This window comes from Pantherophis guttatus, chromosome 1 (assembly GCF_059756535.1).
Source record: "Pantherophis guttatus breed Tessera chromosome 1, ASM5975653v1, whole genome shotgun sequence".
NCBI lineage: Eukaryota > Metazoa > Chordata > Lepidosauria > Squamata > Colubridae > Pantherophis > Pantherophis guttatus.
The window spans coordinates 299,749,499-299,761,954 of record NC_142063.1 but is presented as its reverse complement, the minus strand read 5'-3'; the positions used below and the strand labels follow the sequence as shown (position 1 = coordinate 299,761,954).

Sequence of the window (12,456 nt, the reverse complement as noted above, 5' to 3'; positions counted from 1 at the left end):
CCAGGGATGAACAATTTTGGCACTTTAGAATTGGCTGAAGTACAGTTCGCAACATCTCTTGCCAATGGACACATGGGCAAGATTAATGGAAATTTGGTTCAGCAGTATCTAGCAGGGAACAGGTTGCTCGCCTCTAGAAAGACTGTTTATTTCTGCGGAATCTTCAAAGTCCTATATATCATCAAGTTGCTTCCAAATAGTGTTTCTCCATGACAATCTATTCTTAACCTACTGAGGTTTTTCGACTTCTTGATTCTCTAGGATGAACTAGAGTCCTATTGACTGTGTGTGAGGCAGAGTGTGTGAGGCAGAGAAAAGTGTGGCAGAGTGACAAATGCAGAGTTATGGTGCCAGCCCTGCCCCTCTTCTATATGTCACATGATGTCACCCATCTCCAAAGTGGTGGAGATTATGACATGACACCATTTTCATCATTCTGGCAAAAGCAGTGAGAGCCTGTAGATGCTGCTATGGTTGAACCTACGCTTTCCAATCCAAGTCAGCACCTGATTACTATGCTGTCCTAGCTCTGAATGGTAAAACACGTACCAAAATACAGTGTCTCTGGTATATGTCATCTGAAAGAAATAGTCATTAGTGACATTTTCTAATTAGAGTATTATGGGGCAAGGTTCCTGTGACTAGGTTTCCCTTTGGCTATGAAGAGAGAAGAATCTGGGCTGAAGTAAGTGAAAGCTATCCAAGCAGGTGCTGCCTTTATGTGTCATCTCCTTTCATTTGCCATCCTAATTCTGCACCACATGACCTGTGACTGGAGAGCTCTGATGATTGATAAAACAGCTGGCAGTCAAAGGATGGAAACACTTGCAATGGATACTCTTCAGAGACAGCAGCCCTTCCAGCCACCTGTCCTGTCTGTAAGCCCAAATGCTGAAGAAGAGTCTTGGGTGTGGTTCTTCATTCTTTCCTCTTGTGTCTTAACAGCTATAGGCAAGGGCAGCACTGCTGGGAACAGCCTGCTGGATTTGTTTTCCTCCTGTAGCATTGCTCTGGTGATGGGAACCAGACTTGGGAAAATCTTGCTGTGTTATAGGAAGCATATATTATACCAATGGAGAAACTAACAATGGCCAAATCAGGATCTTGCCATTTTGAAAATTCATTTGTGCAATAGAAGCATCCTTTTCTCTGCTTTACTAACAGGAGCAAATTAAAGGGAAAATGGGAGACTGAGTTATGGATGGCATGTCATCCTTTTCTTTTAACAAAGTCCCTATTGTAAGCAGCAAGCACAAGAACTGTGATAAAGAATTACAGAATTGAAACAGAATGATGTTGCAGCACAACACTACTAATTTTCTAGTTGCAATACATCTGCTACATGGAAATCTCAGGCAAGACAAAACCATCTTTGTGAGTCAGTGAATCTGACAATAAGGCTTCACAATATGGTGGCATGACAGTTGGTGGGCTTGTTCATAAAATGAGTGAAATGATGGGCACAGCCAGTTTCACAATACCAATTTAATGTTAGGCAAACTGGTGGGGTTGTTTCTTAGCCTCCTTTTCAGCTTCCCAGGATACACTACCGTGCCAGTTTAGCTTACTTTCTTTTCTAGGTAATGGGAACAGGCCATGGGATTGCAGCCATTGGGTTCCAGAGACACACTTGAAAATGAAGATAATAAGACAGGATGGTTCACACTATATAATTAATATATTCTAAACCCAATCAAAGCAGGTGAGGTAGGGATTCTGGGGAGAGATCCAATGGCATCAGTAATTCACTTCAGTATCAGCTCTTTAATGCTTACAGCAATAGCACTTACATACCGCTTCACAGTGCTTTCACAGCTCTCTCTAAACGGTTTAGGAGTCAGCATATATTGGCCCCAACAATTTGGGTCCTCATTTTACTGACCCTGGAAGGATGGGAGGTTGAGTCAACCTTGAACTGGTAACTTGTCCTAAGTTAGTGAACATGGTCTGCTTTTGTTCTGTTTATCTGATACTTCATTTTTAAATGTATGAAGGTGCGTCTGAGTGATTTATTGTGCTTCTTGCAACAACTACAGATTTTTGGCAGACCCTCCCCTCGCCACCCCTGTGGTATAGTTGGGATCTGCAAAAAGGGGCATGAGGGGAATCATAGAGTCACAGAGCAGAAATTATCCGCCCTTGAATTAAAAGATTGAGGGAAAATGCTGGTCTACTTATAAGCCATGCTGCTGGAGTAATGACTGGCAGCATCTACATCATTTACACTGACTGTGACTATGTGACTATTAAAGGAAGAAAGTGACCAGCACCTTTTATCAGTATAAATCAGCCTCTGGATATTTGCCTTTCTTGCCAACCCGATAATCTCCTAGTATATTTGTACCAGTCCCATCACCCCCAGCCAATATGGTCATTGGTGGCCATGTACCTAGGAAGGATGAGAATTGTACTATAACATATCTGAAGGATCATGGCATGCATGACAATGAGAACGGTACATTGAATAGAACAAATGCTTGCTTCATAGTTACACTGATAATCCCTGAATGTCTAGGACCCACCATTGAGCCCAAAATATTACGTTTGAAGATGAGAAATATGAGCAGGAAAGCCTTCCTGAAAGCCCTCCTGAACAAAGCCTTGTGCAGTGGGAGAACAGGATTGGATAACAAGACATAGATGGATAATGCATCCAAGAATCTGAAACACATTATAAATATTTGGACGTTAGCATCACATTTAAAGGAATAGGCTTTCTCCAGACAGATAAAACTATTGTGCTTTGTGTACCTATATCAAATTATGAGTCTGCACATATACAATTTTAGTTATTATGTTTTCCAGGTACAATAATAGTTTCTAAGTTGCTCTTTAAAGATTTACTCTTTATTCTTTCTTAATATTTTTATGCCAAAGAAATTGGACAGTATGCTTTTGCTTTAGATGCTCAGCGCAGTACTTGTTAATAAACAATGTCGCTTTGTTTCTGTTCACTTGTCAATTGCTAGCATGGAATTGTGACATATGAATCTCAGAAGGCACTTCTTTCTCCACTTGCATGAACAGCTGTATGAATATTCTGAGGTTTGGAGCAGGGAGGATGTTGAGAGGAGGCAAATGGTTTTCTGTGGATTATACCTTAATTTGGCAAAGTTGGCTTGAAACTAATGGAAGACAAACCTTAGCAAGTCAGGTCTTCTTTCAGACAATGAATGCTCTGGCTACACATTGCACACCTACATGGGAATAAATCCCATTTTGCTCAGTGGGTCTTAATCTGATAAAATACAGGGACAGGATTTGCATTAGTAGAGGGTCATTCCAGTTTTCTCACATTGCAGTCCAGCCTTTCTTCTCTGCTCCACTAAAATAGTTTTGGCTGTCTACCTCAAATAATGACCTCTCCCAACTTGTCTCTGTCTCATTTTATGCAGCCTTCTGTGCCGTCGGTGCCAAATTACAAGGCTTCCATGGCGATCCCAGACTGGCTTCAGGCAATACAGAATTACATGAAGATGCTGCAGTATCCTTTATTTTTGTTTTTGTTTTTTTGTTTTTTTTAAAGAGCTTCTTCTATTAAGCTTATTTGTTGAGGAAAATGGAAGGGAATGGATAATTTAGTAGAGAACCAAGATGACCTGAGGAACAATAAGAAATGAAAAGTACTGTTGCTGTATTTTCCAGCATTTATGTAGCTTTATGAGATTACTTAAGCGTGAGGTATTGCCCTTGGCCTTTGGAATGCCATATGTAGCTTTAAAAGCACATAAGAGATTGTAATTGATGGAGGAGATTGAACAGCTATTAGACTTTTTTGTGTGATCATGACACATAGAGTGTCTAACCTCAGGCAGGGAATATCTACCTTTGATGAACCCAACCCTTCCTTCAGGAACTAGATAGCACCACTGCCAAGGACTCAATGCTGCAAGATAAATTGCCTTATTGCAGACAAGAAAGAATTCATGTGTATGAAGATAATCTGACTACTACAGAACACACAAATGAAGCCTTTATATATACAAAATAAAGGTTTTAAATTTTAAGCTTTGTTCTTCTGCCCTATTCAGTCAATGGACCAAAGCCATGGTTTTCCCATACTTGAGATTAGAATGCTCCTGCTCTCTATCTGGCCTAAACAGAACTGGTTCCAATCTGATTACCTTCAACCCTGACAGGCTCATTGGGATAACAATGCAGCGGCATCTAGGGCAATATATTGTGGCAGCAGAAATAGGTGATATGCATTCTTATAGCATGAGATGTGGTTGGTGGCCTAAAAAAAAAGGATTGGACCAATTCAAGAAAGCCATGGGGATCAATGGCTATCAGTCAGTGTTTCTGTCTCTGAAGGTCATATGCCGGGAGATTTCCTTGGGCAATTGATTGGCCATTGTGAAAACAGGCTGCTGGACTGGATGGGCCATTCATACGATCAGCACGATACTGCTTATATTATGTTTACTGCACAGTAATAATTCTTGCAGAAAAGGTTTTAGAATAATGATTAATTACAAACTAAATATGTCAGCAACATGATTTGGCTAAGGCAATTTTAGGCTGCATAAATACTAGTTTCCAAATCACAAAAATGTAATTATTCTGTTCGAATTTACTTTCATCAGAACCCTGCTCAAATACTACTCAAATTTTCAACACCATAATTTAAGAAGGATTCTAAGAAATCGAAGGAGATTCAGAAAGGGCAGCAAAGACATGTCGGAAAGTATGTTCATATAGAAAAAGGTCTAGACCTGTTTGTTCTCATTGCAGAGTGCAGGATACAAAACAGTGGGTTTAAGTTTTAGGAGGATAGATTCGGAATATTACAAAAAAATTCTGAACAGATCAAATCACAATCCAATTGACTCAGCTTGTAGGTTCTCCTTCATTAGATATAATCAAAGGGAGGCTAGGCAGCCATCTGGCTGAGATGCTTAGATTTGGATTCCTGCTCTGAGCAGAAAGTTGAACTTAATGGCCTAAATAGCCTCTTATGATATCCGCTTTGGATTTAGACTGGAGAGAAATCCTGATTTTTCAATAATTGTAGCAATTTGGATAGCACTTCCAAACATGCTGTTAGAAAAGCATCTATATGTGAACAAGCATGCAGAGACAATCTGAGTAACTCTCAAAGTAGTTTCACAATGCCTTCTGAAAGATGTAGGCTTTTCAGTATTTGGAGGAGTAATTCTTTGCTTATAACATTATTCTTTGGAAGGGAATGATTTTATAGCCTATTAGATTATTTCTTAGGCCCATCAGGAAGAAAGTTGCCAAAAGGCTAAGTCAAGAACCACGGTGAAAGAAAAAATTGAAACATATCTTAAGAAGACAATACTACTGAAGCAAAGACCTAGCCCTAAACTGTGTGTGTGTGTGTGTGTGTGTGTGTGTGTGTGTGTGTGTGTGTGTGTATTGTTCCATGGAGAGATGCATTTAGTACTGAAAATTGTGCTATAAAGGTATGGACAAAGGATGATCTGGTGATGTCTAGTGGTTCAAGTGAATTAAATTATTTTTCTTAGTTATATTTCAGTGTATATATTGTATTTCTTGAAGAGATTATGATAAGTTTATTTATTTGAATCTTACACATGTACTATTGCTTTCTTCATTTTTGCAATCACTTTGTCTTAACAAATGAAATCCAGATATAACCATACGGGAACTCAATTCTTCGAAATTAGAAAAACAAGACCTCTAAGTGGGTATGTAACATTGTGCAGAAAGAATGATTTTCTAACTGACTTGTGATTTTTACACAGGGGCTTGCAAACCCAATAAATGGCCCCAAGAGATAAAATAGTGCATTGCTTTTTGACAGCATGTATCACAGACTCTTCTTGAATATTTCATCATCTCTCAAATTACACATCCAACCCGTCTCTATTCCCAGTCTTCAATGATGCATCACCATCAAACCACAAAGTCAACAGTTTATACGTCTTTTGTTGCATGTATTGTCTGCGGTTTTCCTTCTGCTGCACAAGAACGAAAGAAGAATCCATCTAATATAAATGTAGTTAACCTGTGGCCAGGAGGCCATATGTGGCCCCAAAAAGCACAGATCTCAAATTTTAGATCCCCTTTTCCATTTGGAGTGGTGGTGGTGGGGAGGCGTGAAAAGTCTAAGAATGAACTGAATGCCTTAAACCTTGGGACTTCTTAAAACACCTATAAAGTCCCCAAAATGGGGGAAATGATTCTGAAAATGTTACTTCCTCTCATTCTCTGGTGATGTAACAGTGACACTCAGCATGCTCCTGTGTCGCTAAGGCAGGACCGAAGGGGGAACTGCAGCATGTCGGAAAAACATTTTCTTACTTTTGGTCTAGAAAAGTCATGAACCTAGATAGCCTTTCTCAATCTTTCAGATATTTAGACTTTAACTCCTATAATACTCAGCCATCATGTTTATCAACACCCCAGGTACAAACATTTGTACTAGAGACATAAAAAACCAATTGATATGGAGTCCTGCTATTTGCTTGCCCCATTGGCTGTGGTGGTAACTTTCCAACATCTTAAATAGACTGTTTGTCTCACTTAGAGCTGTAAAGATTGGACTCGGACAGTGTTCCTCAAACTGGCTAGTATGGATGGCTGGGGAGTTCTGGCAATTGAAGTCCATGCATCTTGAAGTTGCCAGGTTTGAGAAACACTGGATTAGGACCTTTGTCCACAATAGGTGTGTGTGTGTGTATATATGTGTGTGTATTCATTCTGAAAACAAAGGGAAAGAAAACAAAGATTATTTGTACAAGCAACATTTGCACAGAACTTCACAGTTGTCTTCACTGAAAAATGTACCCATTGTTACTGAATGCTTTGCTGTGATGAGATGCATATTAAAGTTTACATGCTGCTTTTTCTATTGACAATGAAAGTGGCCCTGGTACAAACCATCTAACTTGCTCAAAAAGCTTTTTATTAAGGTTTGTCGCATAGTTGGCCAGATGGTTAAACTGGATTTGGCATTTTTATTTACCTATCAAGTCATTATTATGGTTGGTTATAGAGTCAGCCAGATGTTTAGACTGGAGTTGGCATTTTTATCCACTTACTGTGTCTTTCTCAAGGACGTGGGATCGGCAGATAATGTTGTTTGTTGATGTTAAAAGTATCATTGCAGGATGTACTGTAAGTTGTTCCAAGTAAAGCTGATTTTTGTAATTGACCATAGTAATTTTTTCAGTGCTGATGGTGTTCAGGTGGTACTCCAGTTGTTTTGTGATATTATTAAAAAAACTTTGTATAGTAGTTAAAGTGCCCTCCCCTCCTTCAAAATAAACCACACATAATGAAATTATTTCACACATAATGAATCATACATAATGAAATTAATTGTTACCTTGCAATTTACATATGGAAGAACCAGCAACATCTGACGATATGGAACAGAGATAGCTAGTTTCTTTTCAGTCTTTCAATACTTAGCAGGAAGAATTTACCCTTCATTTATCCCATAAATGACAAATGTAAAACTAAATAATGTTTAACTTTAACAAGCATGGTGTAGGATCATTGTAATTAGGAAAGAATATAAATTTGCTGAGGTCACATTTGAATATGAACATACACTCTGAATGTATCCTAAAATATGCCCAAGAGAACTCATGTTAGTTTCTTGCCCATGGAAATAATTCAAAGGATTATGAGTTCCAGTACTTGCAGCCTGTAAGATGTGTTTGCAAATATGGAAGGGCCCTCTTAATGCAGCCCTATATTTTTAATAATATAATATACCATATTTTTTGGAGTATAAAACGCACCGGAGTATGCAATGAGGAAAAGAAGAAAAAGAAATCTCCCTCTCCCTCTGCCTCTGCCTAATTTTGTGATGTTGCAGCAAACAGCAAACAGCCTGCTTTACTTTTATTTTTGTTTTCAGCATAGCTTGATTAGCACAAGGGAAAAAAAATCTGCTCCAGCAATTTACCTCTTTGCAGCAAGCAGCAGAGCCCTCCTCAAAACAGCTGAGAGCACATCAGCTGAGAGTCGGGAGGCTGATTCAATCAATTTGTGCTAATTAGGCTGTGCTGAAGCTGAAAGGAGCTGTTTTTTCTTGCTATTTGCTTGCAAGGAGGTAACTGCTGCGAGGCACAGGCCAAAAGGCGGGGGCCAGTGGGGCTACATTCGGTGTATAAGACGCACCTAAATTTTCACCCCCTTTTCGGGAAAAAGGTGTGTCTTATACTCTGAAAAATACGGTAAGATGACCTGCCTCTGCCCACAAATAGGATACCTCAGAGGTACAGCAAGAGAAGCAGGGGTGAAATGCTCCCGGTTCGGACCGGATTGCCCGATCCGGTAGTGATGGCACCGGGTGGTTTGGAACTGGTAGCAAAAATCCCTGCCCCCCCGCCCAGCTGAGCCGTGCGATCATCAGAGGCTTTTTTTTTTATTTTAAAACAATCTCTTCGGCAGAAAAAATGCTTTTAAAAGTTAAAAAAAAAAACCTCCTCTGATGATCGTGCGGCTCAGCTGGGATCGTCAGAGCCTTTTAAAAGCATTTTTTAACTTTTCTATTTTTTAATTTTTTAACATTTCACTGAAGAGGTTGTAGAAAAAATGGTTTTAAAAGTAAAAAAAAAAGTTTGCCACGCCCACCCAGTCACATTACCCCACCACCACCAAGCCACGCCCACAGAACCGGTAGTAACAAATTTTAGATTTCACCACTGAAGAGAAGCATATATACTTGCATCAGGGAGACGAATAAGACTTTAGTTTATTGATATCTGGTAGGTTTCTGGTAAGTTTCCACATACAATTTAAAGTGCTGGGTTCATCTTATAAATCCCTACATGGCTTAATTCCAGATATCATCAAGACAATCTCCTCCAAGGAAGAATGGCTTATTCTTGATATATTTCTCCTAACAAGGATAGTTAAATATCCCCTTCTAGGGAGAGTGCCTAGAAATCAAGTTTCTTAGTGGCAGCTTCTTCCCTTTGGAATACTCTTTCCTCCTCCAGAGATCTACTTGATATTCACCTGATACAGCTCAGGAAGGCTGTGAAAATGTTCTATGGAACCTGCAGGAGAAGAGCAAGCTGAGCTGGAAGATGGGGTTAAATGTGTCATCAGTTTGTAGTCATTGTATTGCTGCAATAGACCTAAGTCCAGCCCTGTGAATTCTATGAGGGTATGCATGTTTATGTATGTGTATCAGAAGTGGGCTTCAACCGGTTCGGATCGGTTCGGGTGAACCAGTTGTTAAATTTTTGCGCAGAACCGGCTAATCTCACTACTGGCTGGCCCTGCCCACCCCACCCCGCCCCTCCCAGTCACTCCTTATCTCACCTCGCCCGCTTTGGCCACGGCATAGCAGCTGCTGTTCTCTGGCTCCTTCGCTCACTAGCTCGCTTGCCTTGACCATGTGGCCCCCACAGCCCAACCCACTTGCCTGCTTTTGCCCCAGCCACCCACGCAGCCCAGCTACCTGCCTGTCTGGTGAGGATTACCTGTATAATGAGAGGGAGGGAGGGTCTCAGGGAAGCCCTGCCTTAGCACCACACGAGTCCCGTGTCACGCCCACCCTGGCCAGTCACCCAGTCACATGACCACTCAGACATACCTACCTAGCTGGTCATTAGGGCAGAGAACCAGTTGTTAAATTATTTCAATCCCACCACTGATGTGTATACATACATACATACAGAGATATAGATACTAATACATGTTTATATATAGACACAGAACTACTGATACAGCTCCATATCTATATAAACAACCATCCATCGTTAGGAGACATAGACATGAAGTGATTGTATTTGGAGGTTTGTGCGTGTGTGCGCGCACACACAGAGTGTGTCCTTTTATTACTACACATATTTCAGATCATTTGGATGCCGTGGTTCAGCTTATGGTTTATCTTGAACCATTTGTTTAGTGATCCCAGGCAGAATATGGAAAGATGTTTGAAGGTAAGATATACAGTGTTTGGGAGATTTGGCTGGGGCAGCAATTTTTAGCACAGCAGCCTGTGTGTCTGTATTTTTACAGTTGTATTTCTTTAGTGAGAATTGGAATGGTGGTGAAGCTTACAATTTAAAGTGTATCCCATAAATAACATCAGAGATTGAGGAGGTAGGATAGAATAGAAAACCAGCATGATAAAATTTAATATACTTAACTTTAGCTGCAATGAGTTATGTACACGAACAATGTGAATCAAAAACTTCATGGAAAACAAGGATTTTAAAACAATTTTAAAGGAAGGTTAAAAATTAAAGTCTATACATGCTACATAATTATTATATCATGTATTTTGAGCCTAGAGATATACAATAATATATTTGTAGCATTTATTTAAATAGGAATTGCAAAGATGTTCTCAATCATGGCTATCTTTCTTTCTAGTCCATTAATGTTTAGAAAAACCAATATACCAATTTTAAAAAAATGCTTTTTCCAGTTTTTTAAAATGTTACTGGATCATACTTTTATAACATTTTTTAAAAAAATGTTAAAAAATGTTTTTAAAAAAGTTAATTTTAAAAAAAAGAGTAGAAACCTGGATCATACTTTTATAACATTTTTTAAAAAATGTTAAAAAATGTTTTTTAAAAAGTTAATTTTTTAAAAAAAGAGTAGAAGCCTTTCAGATAACTGCTGTTATAAGAACCCATTTTATTCCAATTAAAAGGTTTCAGTTTACACTTTGGATCTCAGTTGTTTTGATTTTTGTTATTTCATGAGCAGTAATTGGCAATCAGTGTAAATAAATACAGGCGTAATACTAAATATTCTTTTAAAGAACAATTTGGATTATTTTTTAGTGATCACTTAGATGAGTCGGTGGGATGAACACAATAAATCTTCAATATCTGTTAGTGTGCAAAGTCAGTTGCAGTTCCTTTTTTAACCTGCAGCAAATAAGCTGTGATTATTAGCACTGGGGAAGCTATTGTCTTAGTTAGATAACAAGTAGACTTCAAATTTGTACTAAAGAGATATAATTAAGCACAGTAATGTCAGTTTACTCTGGAACTCCCCCAGAACTCTGGTTTTTGCTCTGCATTTAACTATATATATTTTGGTAGACTATTTGCTGTGTTCCTTGACATGAGGTCTTCAAGGTACCCAGAAAAATGTTGGCACTATTTTTAGTGTTACCATTTCTCTTTTAATTTAGAAAAGGGTGCTCTGTATTTATCTATAGCAGTTTTCATGTACTTCTGAAAAAAAGGGGATGGATAAGGAAAGCTTTTTTAATGGAAGGGCATCTACAAGATTAAGGAGCTGCAGCAGCCAAACTAATTTAGTCCCCTTCATTATCTCAGTTCCTTGAATAAAGATATTCTCAGAAAAATGACTCCTGTTGCTAGGCAGGTAGAATTCATTTTTTCTTCTAATAAAAAGAAAAAGAGAATCATAAGAAAAAAATAGGGGAGTTCCAAATACTATAGAAGACAGTGGCTATTTCCAGAATTTAGATAGTGATCTAAACTCTTGGCCAAGTGGTTAACAGAACGAATGGGCATATTCCAAAGCAGCTGCTTTTGCTGCTGCTGTCATGAGGTTTATTTATTTTCATATATTTTGTAAGCAAAAATTTCCTATTTGCACAAAATCTGGCAATCAAGAAAAAAAGCCAAAAGGCTGATGTATTTGCATAACACCATACTATTTCAGCAAGAGGAAACTGGAATCTGGTATGATGCAGAGTACCTGGCCATGCTGTCAACCAGTTTGGCAACTGCATAATAAAACCTTCATCTGGAAACGTTCTAGGATTTGAGAAGTTGCAATAAAGAATGGAGAGAGAAAATGGTCTGAACAGACTTGTCCACTGAAAGGCTCCTTTGTGCCAGGCTTCATAACTGTAACTTAAGTGAGTTTAGACTCTGGATTTAAGGTTGCATAAATTTGTAGTGGTAAAATATATTACTTTATTTCCTGTAAAATGTGATAAATTGGCCCTGCTGCCTTTGGAAGCTGTTCTACTCATTCCAAGGAACGGGACCCTGGAATGTTGCTGTTGTGACCTAGGCTTACTGAGTCATTACAAGACACAATTAGTCCCAAAAAACCTATTTCATTGTAACAGCTGGGAATTACTTTCATTCCCACCTGAGTCCCAATTAGTTGCAACAAAAGTCCTTTGGAAGAAGTCCTTCGGGATAATCACCAATCTTTATCTTCTTTGACACCCTGCCAAAAGGCCTTACTTGGCAAAGCCCCATTCAGAGTTCAGAAACAAACGAGATGCTGACTGGAAACCGAGTTAGCAACATTGTTTTCCTGCAAAAGGCCCAAGTGCCTTTGTTTCTCTTTTAAGCCTTATGGGAGGGGCCAATCATCTCCTGGCCTTACTCCTGAGTCGTCCCTTTTGCTTTAGCTGCTCTTGCCTTCTGGCAGCTCTGCGCATGCATGCACTAGGAACAGGCTCCTCCTGTTCCTCTGCCTCTCTGCTATCCGACTCTGGGGGCTCCGGAGTCCACGCATCATTCCCAGATGGCCCTGCCCCATCTCTGCCTCTGA

The 12,456-nt window shown here is 39.2% G+C and overlaps 1 protein-coding gene across 1 annotated transcript in view; it reads left to right on the top strand.

Moving 5' to 3' along the window:
- The window catches only part of VASH2 (vasohibin 2), a 38,518-nt gene that overhangs the window by 3,040 nt on the left and 23,022 nt on the right, over positions 1 to 12,456 (top strand). Inside the window, exons 3-4 of the mRNA XM_034427793.3 lie at positions 3,396 to 3,484; positions 5,619 to 5,675. Of these exons, the coding sequence (XP_034283684.1) occupies positions 3,396 to 3,484; positions 5,619 to 5,675 (146 nt within the window). The remainder of the gene's footprint in view (positions 1 to 3,395; positions 3,485 to 5,618; positions 5,676 to 12,456) is intronic.